The sequence below is a fragment of the Garra rufa genome, chromosome 7 (genome assembly GCF_049309525.1).
Source record: "Garra rufa chromosome 7, GarRuf1.0, whole genome shotgun sequence".
Lineage (NCBI taxonomy): Eukaryota > Metazoa > Chordata > Actinopteri > Cypriniformes > Cyprinidae > Garra > Garra rufa.
The window spans coordinates 8414399-8439734 of NC_133367.1; the positions used below are offsets into that span (position 1 = coordinate 8414399).

The 25336-nt window shown below is 35.2% G+C and overlaps 1 protein-coding gene across 1 annotated transcript; it reads right to left on the reverse strand.

The window, feature by feature from the left end:
• Positions 1-1313: 1313 nt before the first annotated feature.
• Positions 1314-15597, reverse strand: LOC141337907 (NLR family CARD domain-containing protein 3-like). Its single transcript, XM_073843483.1, has 9 exons — positions 15529-15597; positions 13967-14076; positions 13776-13914; positions 9965-10035; positions 8393-8513; positions 4489-4587; positions 4140-4332; positions 2101-3931; positions 1314-1488 (listed from the first exon to the last, which is right to left on the reverse strand). The coding sequence occupies exons 1-9, from the start codon at positions 15595-15597 to the stop codon at positions 1314-1316; spliced, it is 2808 nt and encodes a 935-aa protein (XP_073699584.1).
• Between the last annotated feature and the right edge of the window lie 9739 nt (positions 15598-25336).

Sequence of the window (25336 nt, forward strand, 5' to 3'; positions counted from 1 at the left end):
TGTGCATAAGCTCTGCGCGTGATGCGCGTGACGTTCTGATGTTTATGCTGCTTCTTGCTTGTGTATAATTAATCCCTGAAAACTAATTTAGCTGTTTTTAATGTGTCACAGACACGTATCAATTAAATTTAATTGTAATTTAACATAATCTTGTCGGTCGATAAATAATTTAATGACATCAGTTGTCGGTTGGGAAAAATAAAATAACCGAAATTAACATTTCTATTTCCGATGCAGTCTAATAAATGTTCGTCAGGAAAACAAAGAAAGAAAAGAAAATAACAATACAACTGCACCTGCTTATGAATATCGTTTTGCTACTGGTTTGAACCATAATTTCAGGAAAGAGGAATCATTGAACTATTGTACTGGTATTTGTGACCAACGCCCCCTAGAGCTGGCCATGGTGTTTGGCTACAGAATGTTGTTCATTGCGCCACCTGGTGGATATTATATGAAGTGCAACAACGTTGTAAAAAAACCTGAAAAAGCCGCTGCAGTAGGACGCGTGGCCACAGCGTGCCGAATTGCAGGCTGCCGCGTGAAAATAGACGCATGTTTAATGGCCAGATATGTATAAAGCATCTGCTCCTTTTTTATTTCTATTTTTTTTATTAAAGAAGAATAATTGAACATTGAAGAATCTATTTTTTTTCTGTAGGTGAACTAGATAGTTCACGACAACACCTCTGCTATGACCAACAGCCACTGAACAAATAATCAGGTCCCAGATGGGTTCGTCACTTTTTGAGGTCCCCCTGAAACATATCCGTTGTGTTCTGTGCTATTAGCAGCGCGTTTCTGAGTTTGCAGCGTGTTCGTGTGTTTGCAGCGCATTTCTGAGTCTGGTTGCATTGTGAGGATTTGCAGCGCCTGTGTAGTCAAATTGATGAAGATGTTTTTTTTTTAATTTGTTGTTGTTTTTTTCTGTTTGCATATGTTTTCTAAGTTGCAGCGCGTTGAGCTCTCTCGGCCACCATACCATAGGGCCCTAAACATACAATTTTTAACTTTTAATAAATTGAGCTTAAGTTGTTTAAGCTTCATGATTATAATTAATGATTTTAATTGAAACTGTAACTGTATTATGAAAATACAGATGTGATCTTTTACGAATAACAGATTTACATCATAATACATAAAAAAGTACAATCAAACGCAAGTTAAGTTATACCTACTTTGAACATTACCAAATGCATATTTTAAATGGTATATCACAACAACAAAAAATTATTACAGACTTGTTCAATATCTAAGTCTGGTTTTCACCTTATGTTTTTGTTAAGCTCAATTTTGGTCTATTGTCACACAACTTACCTCAGCATCTCCAAATGACACTCTATATTTCCCAGTCCAGTGCAGAGCAACTTCACTCCTGAATCCTGCAGATTATTATTGCTCATGTTCAGCTCTTTCAGACTGGTATCTGATCCAAGAACTGTAGCCAGAGCTGAACAGCTTTTGTCTGTTAAGCCACAATCATTTAGCCTACGACAGAAATAAGATGACAGAATAATTAGATTTAATGTTTGCATTTAACAAATGTATTCAATGTATGAGTTAACCTACAGCTTTAATTACAATTAATTATACATTTGAAAGTGCAAGTTTCACAATTTTAAGGAAAGCATTATTGAGTGAATTCTGATTAAACACCTTAACCATTGTAAACGTGTGTTCTCAATACTGGCTACAATGCACAATTCTGTAAAACATGTTATAAAAACACAATGCTGCATTGACCCAGTATTTGTTCTACTGGTACTGCAGAAAGGCTGGAATTATACATTAAAATAAATCATAATCACTTGTTAGCTGATTCACTGCAAATATTTGAATAGATATTTGATGGACTAACCATCATCATTAAGAATACTTTTCTCATATGTCAAACCTCAGCATCCCTGAACAAAGCACTTTCTGCTACTAACAATAGTTCGTTTGAGGGAGAACAAAACTCTTCATTCTCAGCAAAATATTTTTTTTTTTTAAATTACCAGAACAACAAGATTTTACATTACATTTCATATTTCTCAAATTTCCCACACATTTTCCAGGACAAACAATTAAACAAAACAATCAAAAAAATGATTAACTTACAGAGCTCTTTTGGAGGTTTTGATGACTGCTGATAATCTAATGAGACACTCGTCTGATTTCTTGAATTTCTGAAGCTCAAACTCCTCCAGCTCCTCCTCTGATGTCAACAACACAAAGGCCAAAGCAGACCACTGGGCAGGTGAAAGATCAGCAGATGAGAGACTTCCTTTGCTAAGGTGGGTCTGAATGTCTTTCACCAGAGTTTGGTCGTTCAGTTCATTCAGACAGTAGAACAGATTAAAGGATCTCTCTGGAGACAGATTAGCTTCTAATTTCTGCTTGATGTACTGAACTATTTCCTTTTTGCTCTGGTCATTTCCATTTTGCTGTGTCAACAGACCCTGTAAGAGTCTCTGATTGGACTGGAGTGACAAACCAAGGAGAAATCGAAGAAAAAGATCCAGATGTCCATTATCACTCTCTAATGCCTTGTCCACTGCAGTCTTGAGCAAATCAATCATGGTTTCACTTTTGTTTTCCTGTTCTGTAGACTCATGAACAAACATACTTCTCTTCTTTATGTCTAGAAACAGATGTGCATAAAGAGCTGCAATAAACTCTTGAATGCTCAAGTGAACAAAGCAGTACATGGTACCAAGAACAATCCCAGTTTCCTCCTTAAAGATCTGGGTACACATGCCTGAATACACTGATGCCTTATAGACGTCAATACCACAGGCTTCCAGATCTGTGTCATAGAAGATCACATTGTTTCTTTCCAGCTGATGAAATGCCAGTTTCCCCAGTGAAAAGATGGCATCTTTATCCCAGGAAACATTTGGTGTATATTCTCCATCATATTTTCGTCTGCTCTGCTGGATATGAAATCTGAGAAAGTGTGTGTACATTTGTGTCAGAGTCTTGGGAGTGTCTTCAGTATTTGACTCCTGCAGTGTTTTGGAGACATCATCAGCCTGATTGTTTTTCACAACATTATTTCTTTTCTTCACTAAAATGTTCTGAAGAACAGTGGCTGAAATCCAGCAGAAGACTGGGATGTGGCACATGATAAAGAGACTCTTTGATTGTTTAACATGATCGATGATTTCTTTGGCCAGATTCTCATCCGTGATTCTTTTTCTGAAGTACTCCTCCTTTTGTGCATCATTGAATCCTCGTATCTCTGTCAGCCGGTCGATACAGTCAGGAGGAATCTTACTGGCAGCTGCTGGTCTGGTGGTGATCCAGATGAGAGCAGAAGGAAGCAGATTTCCCTTGATGAGGTTTGTCAGAAGAACATCCAGAGAGACTGGTGAAGATACATCATGCAACATCTCATTATCCTTAAAGTTTACAGGAAGTCGGCATTCATCCAATCCATCGAGGATGAACAAGACTTTGCACTGATTTCTTCTTGTAAGGTTTAGTCCTTTTGTTTCTGGGAAAAACTGAGTTATAAGGTCCATCAAACTTAGTTTTTCTTTCTCCTTTAAGTTCATCTCTCTGAATGGAAGAGGAAATATGAAGCTGATATCTTGATTTTCTTTTCCTTCGGCCCAATCCAGAACAAACTTTTGCACAGAGACTGATTTTCCGATGCCAGCAACTCCTTTTGTCAGTACAGTTCTGATCTGCTTGTCTTGTTCAGGTGCTTTAAACATATGTTTGCACTCAACCTGTATTTCTTGTGATTCATGACGTCTGGAAGCAACTTCAATCTGTCTTACCTCATGTTCAGTATTGACCTGTTCACTACAACCCTGAGTGATATAGAGATCTGTGTAGATGTTATTCAGAAGAGTAGAGTCACCTTGCTTTGCAATTCCTTCAAACACACACTGATATTTCTTCTTTAGGCTGCATTTTAGCTGATGAATGAAGAACAGCTCATCTAAATACAGAAATAAAATACACAGATTGTTTAGTCTCTGGGTTTGTTATGTTTGGAGCAGAATGTGGAAGTCTAAAGGAAGTATGTCATTGTAAGAAACAGCACAGGTTATGAACACATGATATGAGAGACATATGAGTCATAACAGTGATTGTGGAAGAAGAAACATATTGACACAGGGCTGGAAGCAGCTAACAGAGTCTCTTACCTTCTAGAGTATTAGCAGCTTCATCTTGCTTCATCTCTCTCAGGAAGTAGAGCGTGAGATCAAGAGCTGCTTCTTTCATACTGCATCTGTTCTCATTAAAGTCTTTCATGTATTGCATGTTCTCTTTTTGTAATATTTTCTTAAACATGTCCAGCTCATTCTTTAGAAATTCTATTATTTTCTTCTCAAGATCCTTTAAACAAAGCAAAATAAATAAATAAATAAAAAAGACCAATTCCACATCCATATTTGGTCCAAATTTTATAATCAGTAATTAATATTTGTAAAACACTGCCCAGTAACCAATTTGTTTGCTATAAATCTAAACATATAGAAAATATTTTCCAACCTGGAAGATTCCAGGGAGTTTGTCTGTGAAATCCTTGTGGTTCCTGTTAAAATTGTGAATAAAATGAAATGTGGTTAAAGCAAAATTTAAGAAAAATATCTTGTTATTTTTTAATCAAACACAAAGAGCAAGCATCAGCTGTTAAAGAGAAGGTTCTATAGAAGTACAAATTTAGGTAAAAACTGGATCCTATATCTCTGTCCCAGGGGTTAAAGTAAATAAAAATCCTGAGCCTGAACATTTTTTGGGTGGGTGGGGTTGTACAACCGATGAACACGCAACAGCTAGAGATAACCCATAATAATGCACTGTGAGAGTCACGTGCCGATTGAATTCACGATCCGCGTCTCACCAGAAGATGGCGCCCGCAGCTGAATCATCCATCCGTTCATTTTACAATGCGCTTGTCCACTGCATATTACAGCGTACAACAGTTACACGTTCATTGTGAATTGATTATTAAATTGTTTAACTTGGGTTTATACATAATTTCCGTGACAGAGTTCAAGATAAATCATTTAATCTTACTACTGGAGCTGCCCATTTGAAATGATTATTAAACAGTAAACACACTATGCAAAAGTGACAGTCCTTCCGGTGCACTTAGTGTCCGAATTCACTCACTCGTTTTCATTCACTCCTTCAAGTGAACTGAATGAGTGAACTAATGTAGAGGTATGCGCGGAACTGCTTTTCAAGTCCCGCTCCCGCGAGCTTTTATTCCGCACCCACCCGCTCCCGCTATATATTCACGCTTTGTTAGAATAATTTTCTTCCCGACCCGACCGTTCCCACTAAATTTAGTTCTCGTTTCCAGAATCTCACATGTAACCATTTCGCAGTACATCCATTATATTTCCATGTTCCACTTTTAAGACGTAGTATAGCCCTGCATTTCAGCCCGCCATAGATCAAACGCGGACTAAAAAATTATATTTCAGACATTCAATGATGATGATGCTGTCAGCAGCATTGAGCGTATCTTCAGCACAGCTGGATTCTCCGTTCAAGTAGCTAAAGCTTGCCACAAAGCACCAGCAAAAGTAATTACCATGATTGTGAAACAGCAAGGAGATATTTAAATTATTTATTTATAAACTATTGTTTTCTGAGTCAGCTAACGATCCTCCTCATCCATCTCCTCATTGGACGCGCCTTGCATCTTTACGGATTAGCTACATAATAAAAGAGATTTTGTTTTCGATTTGTTTTATTTCGTTAAGTGCTAATTTAAAGCTTTCCACATATATATTTATCATGTCTGACAAAAATAATGGTTAAATAGTTTCCACTAAAAAAAAATGTCACTGACCGCCCATATCCTAAAAAAGGCGGTTTAGCTTCCACTCTCCGCACAAACGATTGGATATGTGCCTAATAGCGCACACACACACATACATACACATATATATATATATATATATATATATATATATATATATATATAGGATTTGATATGTGCCTAATAGCGCATATATATATATATATATTTTTTTTTTTTTTTTTGTTTAAGCCAATTCGTGATTTGTGAAGGCAAATTCAAACAAAGAGTAGGTCACTGTCTGCCGCCGGCTGCTTGGTCCTTACTTTAAGAAACAGCTTACGTTTAACGAACAAAAAAAAAATGCTCCAAACGTTTTTTTTTTCTCTCTCTCTCTCTCTCTAAACTAACTTAATAATTAGTTATTTTTGCCATTACGTGCAAAACTGAACTATTTTAATTGCCAAAACAGTATAAGTTGTTTTGGCAAAGGGGAAAAGGGCTTGGGTCAGGACAGGAGTTAACAACCACACTGTTTGCGAAAAATCAGTCTGCATAACCTTATGAAGATTTTGGCACTCCAAACGTGGCTTCGCGCTCTGGAGTAACGCTGATAAACTGATAAACAGTTGCCCACGGAAAAAAAACACCATCAGTAGGCTACCCCCACTTTCCGCGCTTATGAGACCTTGCAAAAAATGCACGACGCAGAAAGCACTGGTCCATGAGTGCATAACAGTTTTGAGCGCAGGCTGTAGCCTACAGGTGCTTGATAGGAATGAGTAAAGCGCAGATTTGCTGTTTAGAAAAGACGTCGGGAACGGGATATTGTTACCGCCCGCTCCCGTTCAAATTACACCGACCGCAACCACTTTTATTTGGAAATTTATTCCCGCGTCGCAAGAAATCTTGTCGGGTCCCAGCGCCAATTATTTTTGAATCCTTTTACTATAGGCCTATGTCACGCAACAATTGAACGTCTCTGAGTGGGGTGACGGCAGTTCCGGTTAGCTTTTTAGGGACGTTCTAAAACGCTTAACGTGGCTTAATGTACGTAAAAAACGACCAGGAAACCCCAAGTTTCTGTCAAACCTTACTTGGAACAAACACTAACTACTGTCTAAAGAACGAGTCCTTATTCAACAGGTAAAGTGAATAATATCACGTTAAGCGTTTTCTCCCTCATAGAAGCCCGTTATAAGGAAACAGCGTAACGTGGTTTAACGTATCTTAACAACGACTAGGGAAAACAAACTTCTGTTAAATTTCAGTTATAATAAATACTTGCTGCTGTCAAACGAATGAAATATCATTCAGCATATAAAGTGAATAATATCACGTTAAGCATTTTATCCCTATATAACTCCATTAAGGAAAAAGCATAACATGGTTTGTTATAATGGACTTCTATGGGGGAGATCACTTTGTGTGCTGAATAAGAGCTCGTTCTTTTGACAGCAGAAAGGATTTATTATAAGTAAAATTTAACAGAAGTTTGGTCTTTCCAGATCGCTGTTGAGGTACGTTAAACCACGTTAAGCCGTTTCCTTATAATGGGGTTCTATGAGGGAGAAAACGCTTAACGTGATATTATTGAATGTCAAAGTCAAGTGTATTTATATAGCAGAGATAAGTTTAATACATGTGTCAGATAAAACATCCTTTTTAATTAATCGAATTTTGTTTTATTTACAATCATTGGTGGGAATACATAGATGGGGCTGATCGTCCCCCCAGTTATTCCAGGGAAACCGGGTTGGTGTAGTATTTTAAAGTTTCTTCCGACCACTTTGCGAGACGTAGATGCTCTCCTTGTTGAAATGCAAACTGCAAACGAAAGTGCTGCCCTGGAGAATATTAAAAGAAGGCCCCTCATCTCTCTTTATTAATCTCACTCAAGACTTCGTTAGTGTTTAGTCGTAAAGCAACCTGGTACGCTTCAAGAACAATTGCTGCCATTGTTGTTATCGTTGCAGTAGCGTTACTAGCAATGACCGGAAGTTCTATTACCCTACTCCGCGTTCCGGAAGCAGGAAGTGAGACATAGGCCTATTGCTAGGACATCATCCCCAGGCTTCATAAACTTCATAAACGCTCCATTTTTTTTTCTCTGACAACGCTAACGTGACAGACGTATGGGTGTCAATCATACTGTTGCAAGGACCCGCCCTTATCTGCTTCTGATAGGCTTGTAATGTTAGTTAAGGCTGCGTTCCTCTCATATGATTGGTAGGTGAAATAAATTGTCTCAAAAATATTGAACCGCATGCGCAGGCTCTAAAATATATATTTTTCCCTCACGGCCGCACGCCGGAGATCCGGCACGGTGCCGGAATACTTTAAGCCCTGCTGTCCTATAAAGGAGACAACTATTAATGCAAAGAACAGGACAAAAAAAAACAGTATTACAGGAGTTCTTCAGTCTAATTTGAAATGGTTTAATGCTGCAAATAGTAATTAAGTAGATGTTTCTATTGTGGATGCTTTTTGTTGCTGCTTGTGTAATTGTATTACTGAAAAGTAGCTGCAGACCAACTTCAATAAAAAGAAAAGCAGATATTGTGATCCGTGATTTATTGTTTTATTTAGTTCATTTCTATCACAAATATCCCAGTGGAAAAATTAGCTAGTGCCATACAATACAAAACACATGAAATACCTTTCAGTAGCTGATGGTGTTTCCTCACTGAACCCCGGTGGGTTTCCTTTTGAGCAGTCACTCTTCACAGACACAGAGCTGGACACATGAGAGCCTGATCTTACACTAATGACACAAAGATAAAAGGAGCTTAAACTTTATTTAATACAATCAATTTTACAAATTTTAAAAAGAAAGTACAATATATACCCCAATGCATAAATGAGAAAAGAATAAGTCCCCTTCCATCACAGAACAGAAAATGTCAGTGTCCAAACTCTCTTCTGTAACAGCAGCAGCATCCTCATGTAACACACGAGTTTGATTTCTACTCTGTCTGCATCTAATGTTGTGCCACTGGAGCATTCACCTACATTCACCTCAGTCTCAATAGTCTCACTTCTCCCACCTTCCTCATTTATATCTTCCCTAGCAATAGAGGCACTGACCCCAGCTTCAACACCCATCCTTTCATTATTTACAGTTTCAGCATCATTATCTTTCTCAGCACATACACTTCTAATGTGGTCCTCCCATTATATCAGAGGAAACAAAAACCAACTAATCAAACTCAAACTCATCTACATCATACTTCAAGACCACTTAAACCTGTCATCTAAAACAAACCACAGTGATTTACAGTCAAGCGGGATTTAAAGCTCTACAAGCAAGAGTTTCATCTTAAATGAACAGGGGAAAGTTGGACTAATATATATATATACACATTTAAGGCATCCTGTATTACAATGGCATTCTGTACAAGACTGTTTACTTTTTCAATACTGGCAAGAAAAATAACAAGAGTGCTGTTGATAATATGCTGACGAAACCAACAACCTCTCCAACAGCCAAAACACACTGTTCCCCTGAAACATCATTTATTAACATTATGTACTGTATCTACGTGACAAATGATCAAAATCACACGATCTGAAGACAAATGCTGGATAGCGGCGATCTACTTTCCCAACACAAACTCTCTCTAATCTGCAGTGCTGGCCCATTCAACAGACGCTCGCCTAGGGCCCTGTCTTCAGCTACAGTCAAAGCCTTTGTCTATATTAGGGATTTCCTATAACGTCATATTGTATATTCATGAAATTAATATCTGCACTTCAGTCAAGGCATTTCTGGATCAGTGTTCTCTGTTAGATCAAATAAATCACTTTGACCTTTGCAACTCTGAAGATCTTACACAAACAGATACATTACACACTAAAGGAAAATGAAAACATTAAAAAGCATCATATGACCCTTTAAATTAAGTGTGCAGTCTGAATATACATTTAAGACCTAAAAACAAAACCAAGTATCTACATACCCAGTGCTGCAGAGCAACTGTAAACTGGGTTAAGATTGTAAATGATGAATCTGATTTTCAGTTCTCAGATATTTTTTATCTATTGGCTACTCTTTAAATATTTGTATGTTATTTTTTAATTAGGAAGTTTTAAAGCTCTGAAGTTCAGCACAGCATTTGTAAATATAAAACAAGGTTTGTTAAGGTTTTATTAAAGCAAAGATGTGAAAGTCCAGCAGTGTTTAAAATGATTGTGTGAAAACAGACTCAGTCTTACCTCTGTTTGTGTGAGAGACTCATCTCAGACGGAGAGTCCTTTCCTCGCTCCTCTGACATACTGCAGATAAACTGCCAGAGATCAGCACTGGGTTGAGAAAACTATCTGCTGTTCAGTTTGACCTGGAGATGATGATCCTTAATGAGATCAAGAAATATCTGGAGTTAGCAGCAACACAAAACACTAGATCAAATAAAGTCAGTTATGAACAAGTGCATTGCCATGTAGAATAACCACATTCAGAAACACATTGGTTTTCAAGAACCCCTTTTGGAAAACTTACTTGCAGTCTTGTCCACTAAGAAGAGCATTTATAAGTATTTGAAACGATCATTTTCTGTCCTTTAGGCCTGTAGTTTGTCAGCAATAATTCTCATATCTCTCAGACAGATTGGATTAAATACAAAAACAATGTCCGCGAGTGTTAAAATTAGTAGAGTCTGCGCTAAAGTTGTGTCTATAAAATGTTTTCTAGGACATAGAGTGGATCAAATCCAATGAGCAACGCTTTGTTTTGCTATCTGCGTGTTTTCCGCAGTTTCTTTCGTTTTCGTCTTCTTCTTTGAAGTTAATGGCGGTTGGCAAACCAGCTTTGGTGCATTTCCGCCACCTACTGGACTGGAGTGTGGACAGATACATACTTATAGGATTTACATAAGTCAAAGTCAAAGTCAACTTTATTGTCAATTCTGCCACATGTACAGGACATACAGAGAATTGAAATTGCGTTACTCTCAGACCCATGGTGCATACAAGTAACATTAAATACAAACAGTAACATTAAATACAAACAGTAACATTAAATACAAAGGTAGAATAAAAAAAATATGAATAAATACAAATAAACATAATATATAAAATTAAAAACACAATATACAAGTAAGGGCACATGGTAGAGAGTGCAAACCACGTAAACAATGTAAACAATGTAGTGCAACAGAGCTTGCAATGTGTAAAAGTGTCAGAGCAGTCTTGTTACTGTCTATGAGTAGGTGAGGTAGTTGGCAGACCAATGCTAAACAAAGTGACTGGTGCAGGTCAGTGTGTGTGTGTGTGTGTGTGTGTGTGTGTGTGTGTGTGTGTGTGTGTGTGTCAGAGTTCAGAAAGTTGTGGGGCAGACGAGGGGAGTGAGGGCAGAGCTGGGAGAGAGTTGAGCTTCCTGACAGCCATATAGTGCGCTCCTGTAGTTTTTGGAGGTGGGATGGATGTACACAGCACACAGCAGTATAGCTGTATATTCCCTCGGTAGGTAGAACGGCCGGCACTTAATAACCATAAATTCCAGCACTGGTGAGCAGTATTTGCAGACTACAACAGCATCGCGGCACCAAGCGTCACTGATATAAACACAAAGTCCGCCACCGTGGGTCTTACCCCCTGTGACGACAACCCTGTCGGCCCGATAGCATGTCAAAAAAAGTATGCCTAAAAAAGTCTAAATTATGACTTGAAAAATTATGCATTAAACGCATTAAGCACTTTCCCACTGACTTCTCTTGAACTTGTTTATTAAAAAGATTTGTTCTGATTAATTCACTCAAACACATTAAGAGACCATTTCTTTATGCCAATAGGTGGAGACAACTGAATGCCTTTTATGTTTTTAACTCAGTCATAATTTAGACTTTTTATCTTGTAATTATGACTTGTCATAATTTGGACTTTTTATCTTATAATTTCAACTTTTTAAGTCATAATTTCGACTTTTTATCTCATAATTTCGACTCAGTAAGTCATAATTTTGACTTTTCATCTCATAATTATAACAAGTTATGAGATAAAAAGTTGAAATTATGACTTAAGTCAAAATTTAATTTTATCTCATAATTATCACAAGTCATATTTCCACTTTTTAATCTCATAACTTAAGTCAAAATTTAATTGTCTCTCATAATTATCACTTAAGTCATAATTTCAACTTTTATCTTATAATGACTTAAGTCAAAATTTCTTTTTTATCTCATAATCATGACTTAAGTCATATTTCAACTTTTTATCTCATTACTTAAGTCAAAATTTAATTGTATCTCATAATTATCACTTAAGTCATAATTTCAATTTTTTTATCTTATAATGACTTAAGTCAAAAAAAAATTTATCTCATAATTATGACTTAAGTCATATTTCAACTTTTTATCTCATAATTACAACTCAAGTTATGAGATAAAAAGTTGAAATTATGATTTAAGTCAAAATTTAATTGTATCTCTTAATTATGACTTAAGTCATAATTTCAACTTTTTATCTCATAATTATGACTTAAGTCTTGTCGGTGAAACCGGGGCTTTATCATAATTTGTCATAATTTAGACTTTTTATCTTGTAATTATGACTTGTCATAATTTTGACTTTTTATCTTATAATTTCAACTTTTTAAGTCATATTTTCGACTTTTTATCTCATAATTGCGACTCAGTAAGTCACAATTTTGACTTGTCTCATAATTATAACTTAAGTTATGAGATAAAAAGTTGAAATGATGACTTAAATCACAATTATGAGATAAAATAAAATTTTGACTTAAGTTATGAGACAAAAAGTTGAAGTCAAAATTTTATTTTATCTCATAATTATGACTTAAGTCATATTTCAACTTTTTAATTTCATAACTTAAGTCAAAATGTAATTGTCATAATTATCACTTAAGTCATAATTTCAACTTTTTATCTCATAATGACTTAAGTCAAAATTTATTTTTTATCTCATAATTATGACTTAAGTCATATTTCAACTTTTTATCTCATTACTTAAGTCAAAATTTAATTGCATCTCATAATTATGACTTATGACATAATTTCAACTTTTTATCTCATAATTACAACTCAAGTTATGAGACAAAAAGTTTAAATTATGACTTAAGTCAAAATTTAATTGTATCTCATAATTATGACTTAAGTCATAATTTCAACTTTTTATCTCATAATTATGACTTAAGTCTTGTCGGTGAAAGAGGCTTTATCATAATTTGTCATAATTTTGACTTTTAAAGTCATAATTTTGACTTTTTATCTGATAATTTCAACATGAAAATTGAAATTATTTAAGATTTTTTTCTTACGTAGCAGAAATGGGCTTCCATAAAAACGTACCAGTCTAACTGGCACATGTGTGCGATGCATTAGCAAAAGACTTTATTTCCGTACAAAATACTTTTCTGGCCTAAAATGCTGCAAATGTGTCAGACTATCAGTGTTGGGCACATACCTTTAAAAAAGTAATTAGTTATAGATACTAGTTACTTCTCACAAATAGTAACTGAGTTAGTAACTGAGTTAAATCATTATAAAAGTAACTAATTACCAGGCAAAGTAACTATTGTGTTACTTAAAAAAAAAATTAATTTAATATAACCATAAAATAAATATAAAACATTGTACACGAATCGTCGTTGTGACTCCTGGATGTTGGTGTGTGCGACTGACCGTGCATGTGCACCCGCACTACTCTGCCTCTGATTGGCAAACAATGGAAATGGGAAATGTACTCAATCTAAGCCAATCATCACGTTCTCAGTTACACCACGTTTACAGACACACCAATCATCATCACCGTTAGTAACGCCATTTATTTATAGCGCTGTTATTCCATCACTGCAGATTATGCACGCAAGCTCACAATGCATTATCAAAGAATTTGCATATTTGTGTAAAGAGTTCATATCTGATGTAAAATGCAGGATTTAACAAGTATAAAAATGCACCCTAACTGTGGCACAAAAGCTTGCGATGCATTAGCAAAAAAAGTGCATACTTGCGTAAACTGTTTGTGGGCTAGAAAGCAACCCATGCATGTAAGAATGCGGCGGCCTGACCTTGTGCGGGTGTTTGACGTGGACACAGAAGCCCAGCTCTTTCAGGACGCGGCGCTCTGCTTTGATCACGTCACTCTTGCGGCTGATGTAGCCGTCGTCCAGCAGCATGGGACTGACTCGCCTGACGGAGACACCGCAGCTTCAGGACACACACGCAGACTCACACACGCTGGACAGGTGAGCAGTGTTACCTGTGTCCTGCGGCGTGTCTGAGGTGGTGGAAGACGTTCAGCACGTCCCTCACCCGCCGCGGCTCCTCCTCGATCTTAGACGCCAGCTGGAGACACGCCATGGCCACCGTCTGTTTAGAGATGGCACATTTACAGATTATTTGATTTTACACCTTTTGCAACTACATCCCTGATAGAAAGCGTTTGCTCATCTGCAATATGTCCATAAGGACGTTTCCTATAATGTCAAATAGATGTCTTTCAAATGTTTATGATTTAGAATCAGTGTCAATTTTTCGTCAACATTTTTTCACTGACAAAAACGAGACGATAACGAAACGAAAACTCATTCTGAATGACAAAAACTATGACGAAAATCAACGAATAAAAACAGTAAGGATTAGGTAAGAAAAAAAATGAGTGCATTAAAAAGTCGGAATTATGACATACTTAAGTTATTAGTAAGAGATAGAAAGTCAAAATTATGACTTAAGTCATAATTATGAGATAAAAGTCAAATAATGTTAAAAAATAGAAAAATTACGAGATAAAGACAAAATTATGAATTTCAAACTCATGATTATGAGATAAATAAAAATTATGAGATAAAAAGTCAAAATTATGAATTAAGTCATAATTATTAGATAAGTCAAAATCATGATTTAAAATCTCTAAATTATGAGATAAAAAAATCTAAATTATGACTTACCACATCAAAATTATTCATTTTAAAAGTGATAATTAAGATAAAAAGGCTGAATTAAAAGATAAGTGAAAACAATGACTTAAGTCATAATTACAAGATAAAAGTCTAAATTATGATTTACCATGTCGAAATTTTTAATTGTAATTGATAATTTTTTTTTAAATTTGACTTTAAAAAATAACTTTGAGATAAGTCATAATTTTGACTAAATCAAAATTATAAGAAAAAAGGTCAAAACTATGACTTAAGTCATAATTATTAGATAAAAGTCAAAATCATGATTTAAAAGTCAAAATTATGACTTACTTAACCATAATTACTAGATAAAAGTCAAAATAATGAGATAAAAAGTCAAAATAATGAGTTAAGTCATAATTACTAGATAAACACCATGGCCAGCGTCTGCAACAGGGTTAAAAGTACAAACTACATCCCTGATAGCACACGTACATCTCAGAAACATCTATTTGAAGTCTGCAAGACGCATTTTTATAGTGTTTGCTCATCTGCAATACGTCTATTGGACGTTTCCTATCATATGGCAAATAGATGTCTATTAGATGTCTTTAAGATGTTTATGAATTACAATGCATCCCACATAGCACACGTATGTCTGCAAGACGTCTGTTAAAGATCTCTTGATCTGGAAAGCATCTGCTGTGTACAAACATCTATAAGACGTCAATTTTACATACATTCTAATTCATAAACATCTTAAAGACATCTAATAAATATCTATTTGACATCTGATAGGAAACATGCAATAGACGTATTGCAGATGAGCAAACTCTCTAAAAAAAACACGTACTTGCAGACATCAAGTATGTGCTATCAGGAAAGCTATCAGAACGTCTAAAGTGGACTATTAGCATCTGACCTCGGCACAGTGTCTAACGAATGATTTGCAGTAGAAGAAGCGATGGAACAGGATCTGGGCCGTTGCCATGGCAACCTGGTAAAACAGTCATCAACTCTTAAAACATCCAAACATCTTTTATGCTTAATAACACAGTCCTGCTGAAAAACAAAAACAAAACATGGTTTACTGTCTTAACCAGTGTTGGAGAAAGTTACTTTTAAAATATTATACAATATACAATATTGAGTTACGCCCTAAAAAAAGTAACTAATTACGTTACTTAGTTACTTTTTATGGAAAGTAATGCGTTACGTTACTTTTGCGTTACTTTTTAAATCTGGGCAGGGCAGGGCTTGTTTGTTTTTAATATAAAAAGTTGTATTTTTGTCAAATGTAAAATCCTTATTACAGCAAAAGCCTCAGGCTTAGAGAAAAGTAAATTGACGTCTGTACAGTAGACCACAGAAGAAAAAAATAAACTCTTCAGCAATAAAAAATGGAAAACAAATGTTAGATTATCTTGAGTAATTTTTGCTCATTAGTATGGATGAACTGGATCATCGAAGGGCGGCAGCAAAGACATTGATTAATAAAAAGGGATTAAATACATAAAGTATATTTGTTATTTCACATATTTAGCCTAATTACTGCAGGTTTGCGTCGAATTTAAAGTTTTTATTCATTTTGAGTAACATTGTATCTGTTTTTTAGTGAGTGAGATGAAGTAATGCATGTTCACATTTATTCTAGAACTAAAGTAACATCTTACTTTTTCTCTCAACATGGGGACAGGAGAGCTTTTTCACACACGTTGGGTTTACATGTTTTACACTTAAAAACGGAACGAGAAATTGTTCGCTGGGATGAAGCTGTGGATGTTTATATCATAATAAACGAATTATCTTGACAGAAAGATTGGAACAAAAACAAAAACTAAAAATAAGAACTCAATGCTATTACATTAAGAAGTCAATTTAAACAAGATACACAATATTCTTTGATTTCCTCATGTACACAAATATATGTATTTTAGTAGACAAACAAGTATTTCCCTCGTTCTCCAAACGACTATTGTGATCTTGAACAGATCAAATATGGAGAGTGAAATAAAGACTGGGACTTTGCTGTAATATTCCAGTGTAATCTTCTTCATCTCAGTTGTTTGGTTGTGTGTTAAGAGTTAAATCAATCCTGTGGTGTGGTTCAGTTGGTGATGTGGTTTAATGTTCACTAGAAACACATCAGATCCTCACAACAACAACAACTCAATACTGCGGTCAATATCAGACTCACATCTGCAGAAACACAGCTGCTTCAAACCCTTTTCAAGGCAAATCAACAGATAATAGACATAGAAATCCACTCAGTATATACATAGTTCAATTACATTCAATAATAAAATGCTTAAAAATAAGTAAAAATATATTTAGAAAGAGTTTTTCAAACGGTTTTCACCAAACATGCCAACAAACTCAGTGTGTGAAAACATTAGTTTGATGAATGAATCTGTCAAAACTGCACAATCCATCTTTTTTTCCATTGTGTTTCACCTTTATTTATATAGCGCTTGTAACAATACAGATTGTGTCAAAGCAACTGCACAGTATTTAAACAGAACAATAGTGTGTAAGTAACGCATTATTGAATATAATCAATTTTCAGTTAAAGGCAGTTCATCAATGTTTCAGCTTTCAATAAAACAAAAGCATCATTTGCTTGAATACTAAATCAACATGAATCATTCAGTATCACATGTTTCTAACACACATGCTGCATTATTTGATTGTAAAGTCTGAGTCTCTTCACCTGTATGGATCACATTCACACATTTATCACACATTTCTTTCTCCTCATAGACACAGTAGTGAAGCTCTTCTGTGGATCCTCACCTGATGTTCACTGCTCCTTTCATCAGGATACAACAACTAGGATAGACAGCAGTTATCATCTTTTGGTGGTGGATCTCTATATACACTGTAAGGTGGAACAGAAGAGAAGATAATCAGAGCTCAGTGGAACAAAGTACAAATTAGTTACTGTATTTCAATTTTAGTTTTTGCAGTTAATCACAGTGAAATGTTGCACTAGTTAAAGCTGTTTTTCCTCTAGTTTCAACATTTGTATTGGTCTCAGTAAATAAGTGAAAGTAAAGTAAGTGTAAAGTAATGTGACGTGTTGCTTGTCAAAGTAAAAACACACAAGAGACAGAGACATTGATCATGTGATGCTGGACGGCTGTGAGCTGAAGCTGGAATCTGCACTGATTTTACCAGCGTTTTCCTCCAATCTGACCAAATCTATTTCAAACTGGAATGATTCACTATTACTGATGGCATTAATAAAGCAGCTGTTGTTGGAGAAAGCTCTGACAGTCTGCTTTTGTTCTCTTTCCTCCTTTGTGTTCAACATTTTGATCAACTTTATATTTCATTCTGACACAAACCCTTTGAAATAAAGCTTGATGATCATTTGATCATCTCCTTTCACAAATATTTGAAAGTTAATATTTGTCCACATATCAGAGGTAATTGAAGCTCTCTTTAATATCACAAAGTGAAGTTTACTCACCTCAGTTTACAGTTTGAGTCTCGTAGCACATCAATGAGCCGCTGCTTTGAGTCTCCAATCTCATTGACTCTCAGATCAAGCTCTTTTAGAAACTGCAGTGCTTTTGTGTTTGTCAAAGACTGAGTTAAAGAAGAAACATCTGTAATGCCACAGTATCGAAGACTAGAAAGAGACAAACAAAGGAAGAGAAGATCATCCTACAAACAAATCATTAAGGAGAAGAATTTGACACAAATATAATGTGAACCCATGAACCCACTCATCATGAGATATTGAGTAGAAAGTGATTTAGTTAAACCCTAAAACCGTATTCTGGACAAATGTGGGCAAAATAATTTTGATTTATTTTTTAAAAATACTTCCCTTGATCTGAGCGGTACAAGACTTGGCTACTTTTCCTAAGTTTGCCTCCTGAACACACAATTTTTTTTGACTCAATTCTACAATGTTAAGTGGGTGGGAAAAGAAAACTCCTTAATCTTGTATTTGGGTCAAAAATGGGCACCCATAGAAATGAATGGGAAAAACTAATTTAGAGCATTCTTCTTGTTTTTTTGTAAAAATAAATCAATAGATCCAATACAATGCATATCTAACATACACACAAATGAAGGGCTGATCCTGTACAACATTCTCATCGTGGCAAAAACTCAAGACTCATACACACACACACACACACACACACACACACAACAAACAATGCATTCAATGAGCCTATGTCAGAGCTGGGCTTTTTTTTTTTCAAATAAAAACTGAATTGAATGAGCCAATGTCTGACCATGTTTTTTGGCATGATCCAATCAACCACCTGGCTCTGACACCTTCAGATCTATTGGTTATTTAAATTTGATGTTTTGTGTTTGAAATAAATGATAAATGATTTACTACTTTGTCTTATTTATCTAAGCATATTTTGGCATCTTTGTATAGCCTCACCTAACACAGATATATATTTTCTTAAATTACAAATTTAACTTGTGATAGTCAAAAACTTAAGAGGTCAAATTCATTTTATACAGTGGTTCATAGAGTTCAGCCTATATATGCAGCCATTAGGTACTATAGCCATCTAGTGGCTATTGATATTATTGTTTTTTTTTAGGTGACAGCAAAGTCACTTCATCTTTAGGTTTTAGCTCTAAGAACTTATTGGAATGATATTTTAATGTAGTTAAAAAAATATATAAAAAAACAAAAACATAAAAATAAGCATAATTTACCTAGAAAATACAGTACTTTTTGAAGTAAATAAATTCAACCCCCCCCCCCCCCAAAAAAAACACCATAAGTGGATAGACAAAATTTTATCGAAGACAGTGATATAAAATTTATAGTAAATAAAAAATAGGATCACACCTGAGTCCTCTGTGCCCACATTTGTCCACAATTACAGAATTAAGGGCTATAAAGTGAATACGGTTTGAGGTTTAAACTGTTGAAGTGATTTTCATCATTTTGATTCTTGTATGTGAATGTTACTGACCTCAATCTCTCCAGTTTACAGTGTGAATCCTTCAGTACATCACATAAGTCATTCACTCCTGTGTTTCTGATTTGATTCCCGCTCAGGTTCAGTTCTCTCAGGTGTGATGGGTTTGATTTCAGAGCTGAAGTCAGGATGAGACACTGTTTCTCTGTAATACTGCATACACACAGACTGAAGACAGAAAGAGAAAGAACAATGACTCGGATCTATGATGATCATCAGCAAATGCTATACAGTCACTAATAAACCAGAAAAATCATGAAAAATAATGATATGAAACTTTGTATTCTATACTTAGAGTATTTGAGGACACTAGTTACAATCCCAGTCTGGATTTGTCCTCAATCAACAAATAATCAATCAATACATAGAATCAATATAGAAACAACAGTACAATTAACTAAATTAAATTGTCTATTTTTTATATTTTTAATGGACAAAAATCATTAAATCCATCAAATCAAGTATTTTTTAATCTATTTTAGAGTGTAGTTTGCAATTTCCAACTTATACAAATATACTAAATAATATATACATCCCTTAATAAAAGATTTAGTGAAATATACTATTAGTCCAGTATAAATCTGTCAGAATCATCTCCAGTCATTTGTTAGACTGTTTTTTTTTTTGTTTTTTACTTCTGTTTTGTTTCACAGCAAAGATGTCAAGAGTCCAGTGGTCCTAAACTAAACAGTGAACTTTAATCTGACTGTAACTGCTGTACAGTATAATGATACTAACTGTAGTTTCTCCAGCTTGAATTGTGGGTTCATCAGTAGATCACTGAGGTTTTTCACTCCAGAGTCTCCTAGTTTATTCCCTCTCAGCATCAGTTCTCTCAGGTGTGATGGGTTTGATTTCAGAGCTGAAGTCAGGTTGAGACACTGTTTCTCTGTAATACTGCATCCCCACAGACTGAAGACAGAAAGAGAAAGAACAATGACTCAGATCTATGATGATCATCAGCAAATGCTATACAGTCACTAATAAACCAGAAAAATCATGAAATCTTAATGATATGAAACAAACCAAGACAGGAGTATGAGAAACTGTTTCTCTGTAATTGTGTATTTACCCAAGAAAGAAGACTGAAGACAGAAAGAAGAATGATCATAAAAAACAATATTAATTTCACTTTTCCTTAATCCTCCCTGTTCTAGCTCATACTAAACTAAATAATGTCTGATACTTTGTATTACGAGCACAATTTTATTTGCCTCTTTATAATGAATTGTTTCTTGTATTCCTAAATGCAAGTTGTTTTTAATTAAAGCATCTGCTCTTGTTCAGTTTTTACAATTTACAGTATATGCTGCACCAAAATTAGACATTTTACATTTTGACAAACACAAACTTTAAATTAAAAAAAAGTTATGAATAGTTGTCAAAACAAACAAACAAAAAAACTACAACTTACAAACTGCTCCATTAAAAAAAAAAAAAAAAAAAAATATAAATGTATATATATACATTTACATATGTATATACAGTATGTTCATATTCATAATCATAATCTATGAAAAAATATATTATAAACGGTTAGTGGATAATTTAGTAGCAAAATTTATTCTAGAAAAATCAGTGCACAATATTAATAATTTTATAAATACAAACATTTTGTGAAAAAACATCATTTGATGGGGAACAAATAAAAGTGCAGCACTGAATCTGGTAAAATGTTACTCATTGCTATTTGCATTGTGGTTATAAAAAGTATTGATGAAAAACAATATATTTCTACATAAATATAAATATTATAAAACGAAATATTTTAACAGAGGCATCAACATATGATAGATAGGACAAAACAAATAATGTTTACAGTATTTGCATCCGGTGCACAAAATGATGGACTTGTCACAGCACACAACTCTTCACATTAAAAATTCAAATAACAAAGATATTGTTGTGTATTATATCTGTGCAACAGTTTATTGAGCCTTTTCCTTTAACAGTTTTAAATTTCAGTTAATGTGCATGTTAAAAACTATTGATAGTCTTTGCTATGCTGTGTTTTGTTCAACAGACACCCGGAAACATGATTTAGAAACAACAATAAACAGCCATATATATGCAAAATCATAGTCATTTATCTATAAATCAATAATAATGGGACACTGAATGATCTTGGAGAGAGTTTTATGGAGCTGACTGTTTTAACTGAACACGACCAGAGTTTGAATTGAACAGAGAATGACTGACAGACGCAGCAGAGAAAAGAGTTTACATTAACTTTAGTGTAAGGCCTTAAATATCTGTATCTCACATTAAACTATCAAATACGTTCAGAAAACTCAGAATATTGGGCTTGTATGCCTTTTGTTTGGTTTAACAGAAACACAGAACAGTTCACACAATACTGGATTTAGATCGGCCCTGTCTGACCATTACACCCGATCCAGCAAGAAATAGTAGGATCTTCACATTAGTGGCTCTTTGTGATGCTGAGAAAAACTGCTCTGACTCAAACTAATGAGGACATATGATCAACTACAATAACAGTACTATTAAAAGTAATGTAAGATTTGAACTAAAGCAGCAATACTCACATCAGTGTGTTGAGTTGACAGTGTTTATCCTCCAGTAGAGCAGAGATCTGATTCACTCGTGTGTCTCCTAGTTTATGTTTACTCAGATTCAGCTTTCTCAGGAGTAACGGGTTTTTACCCACAATTCCAGTCACATACTGACAGCCTTCATCTGCAGCAGGACCCAAAAACCTGCAGAAAACAAGATGAAGCAAACAAGATCAATTTAGTTCTGATTTAAAGATCTATGGCATTAGAAAAATCGCTGATATGATATGTTATTGCTTTAAAATGCTCTAGTAATTGCAAAACCTTTCTTTGAAAATTTGAATACACAAATAAATACATAATAATTGAAAGTCTAATAGTCACATAATAGAAATGGCAGAAAATGTTCTTGTGAAACTGAATGTTTTTGATCATCTGGAGACTCACAGACCTGCTGTAGAGATACAGTGATAGAGTGAATCTGAACTTGATGGCAATTAAACTACAGTGTGTTCAGAAACATTTAAATAGTTTGAGTAAAAGTGTCCATAAAAATAGTTGATGTTAATGAGGAAGGTATACCATACTCCAGAACAGCAGCACACTAAACTGTGTTGACAGTCATCATTCACTCAACAGCTCATTCACAAACTCAGCTCAATCGCTGGGGCTCAACACCTCGCTGTGCAACTGTTTGACTTTCTGACTGGGAGACCTCAGGCAGTTCGGGTCTCAGAAACACATCCAGCACCATCACACTGAACACAGGTGTCCCACAACAGCCTGCTCTCATTGTTTATACGGAGGAATTTATACGCAACATTTAGAGGCACAGAACCTACATTTTTGTACATTTTATTGATGCTAAAACGTACAATTTAGACGTATTTCAGCGTTTAAAACATACACATAGCTATGTATTTATAGCTAAAAAACGTAAAATATTTACGTTTCTTTAATTTCATTAAGATATTCATATCAATGCCTTCTTATTAACTTTTTAATTAACTTTGTTCAAAGCATATTGTACTTCTCTGTACACAGCAAATCTCTGGTGGAATTACAAAAAAGCCAGCCTTCAGAGACTACAAGTGGCTTATGATGATGAACTAAGACTTTTGTTAAAAAAGCCGAGATGGACTAGTGCCAGTGACTTGTTTGTGTCTGCTCGAGTTAACACATTGAAGGCTGTTTTGAGAAACATAATGTATAAGTTAATTTGCCGAGTCTGGAAATAGTGTCATCGTGATACTGACTAACACTAAACATAGCGCCATACGCTATACATCTAAACTATGGAGACACTGGTCTCCTGAAAGGATAGAATAATTTTTTAATATGTATTTAATGTGTTTTTGTTTTTTGATTTTGTGTTGTCTGTTGTTTTTGTGAGCTATATATCATTTTATTAATAAGCGATTTATATTTTTAGCCCCCTTAACCTCCCCCAAACCTAAACCTATTTTATAGCGAATATAAAAGGATATAAAAAGTAACTGACCAAAATATGCAGGGAAATTACAATTTTATTAACAATATAGCATAGAAGTATTTTTTATAGTCGGTAATCCCACTCCAGAATAGTGAAAAAAGAAAAAAAAAAATCACAAGAAAAGTGCAATCAGAATCATTTATTTATTGCAAAACTGCACAAATAGTTGTAATTTGTTTTTGATTACTATATTTACTATATACTATAGGTTTTGTAAACCTTTTTTATTGCAAAAGACTACAATATGTAAAAATGAGAATATACAATAAAATGTTGAAACAAAATAATAGTAATGAAAGAGAGAGAAACTATAACCTAAACTTGCCGTGGTGATGACGTCAGTAACCCGCGCCATGCAGGCATTTTTCGCAAAACCTTTTGGCACGCCCCTACTTTTCGGCGAGACCAATGAGAAACTTTTTGCCACACCCTCACCTTTTGGCACACCCATTGCTCCAGGCTGCAGTTAGTGTCTGGCGAATCATATTTATTTTCATATAAAAGCAACAGAACTAAAATTATATCATGTTTATCAGCAACACAGCAGGTGAGTGTGAATAACGCGATATCCGCCTTTGATCTCATAGGTATTTGTTTCGCAGCAAGTTCCTGGGTGGGCACATCATAGAGGACCTCTCCTGGACGAACAACACCACTGCACTGGCCAAGAAAGCACAGCAGCGTCTCCACTTCCTCCACAAACTGAGAAGAGCCAGAGCCCCGGGCCTCATCATGTGCACCTTCTACAGAGGCACCATCGAGAGCATTCTAACCAGAAGGACAGCTTCATCCATCAGACTGTCAAGAAGCTCAACTCTCTCCTGACTCTCTGCCCCCCTCCCCTCTTTTGCCCCATGCACTACTGACCTCTGACCCCCCCCCCCCCCCCCACTCCCACATCCCCAGGATCTTCCAGCCCCCTCCCACTGACACACACTGACCCACACCAGTCACTTTGTGCAGCACTGGACTGAAAACTACCTCTTCTGACAGTTAAATAAAGACTGCTCTCTGAGCTCTTTGTCACTTTAAACAGAATGATAAGCTCTTTTTGCTCTACACTCATTATATCTGCACTGTTTGTTTATTTGACTGGTTTGCACTCTATCTGACATGTGCCTTGTGCTACTTTATCTTGTTTGCATGTCCTTATTAGTATACTTGTACTCATATTATATTTAATCTGTATTTGTCTGTATTTTTACATTCTACTGTTAGTGTTATCCGTATGCACCGAGGGTCTGCGAGTAACGCAGGCGGTAGAATTGACAATAAAGCAGACTTTGATCATCAGTTCAACAAAACCCACAGCACCTGATATGATCATTCTGATGAAACACATTATCCAGATTACTGTATGACTAACAAAAAAAAAAAAAATTTTCCATTATTTGATCAGGTCTCACCTCAGTGTCTTGAGTTGACAGTTTGGATCCTGTAGTAAATGATTGAGCTCCATCACTCCTGATTGTCCAGGATCATTTCCTGTGAGATCCAGCTCTATCAGGTGTGAAGGGTTTGATCTCAGAGCTGAAGCCAGAGCTTTATAACCTTCTTCAGTGATACTGCAGTTTGAAAGCCTAGAACCAGAATGAAAATGTCACATTCAGATCATTAATCAGTTATTCTAGAAATGACCTAAACAATGAAAATCCCTAAACACAATAATATTTTATTCCTTATTCAAATGAACTAAAACTTAGTTGTAAAGCAAAATCTGACAAATGAACACTGAATTAAATTAAATTGCTAGATATCATTTCA

Excerpts from the sequence above, each read along its gene's own strand:
- LOC141337907 (XM_073843483.1), bottom strand. The coding sequence starts at position 15,597 with ATGGCAACGGCCCAGATCCTGTTCCATCGCTTCTTCTACTGCAAATCA. Across the intron at positions 8,514-9,964 it reads AGTCTCTCACACAAACAGAG|TGTAAGATCAGGCTCTCATG; the intron begins GTAAGACTGAGT and ends TTGTGTCATTAG. Across the intron at positions 3,932-4,139 it reads AGCTGCTAATACTCTAGAAG|ATGAGCTGTTCTTCATTCAT; the intron begins GTAAGAGACTCT and ends TTCTGTATTTAG.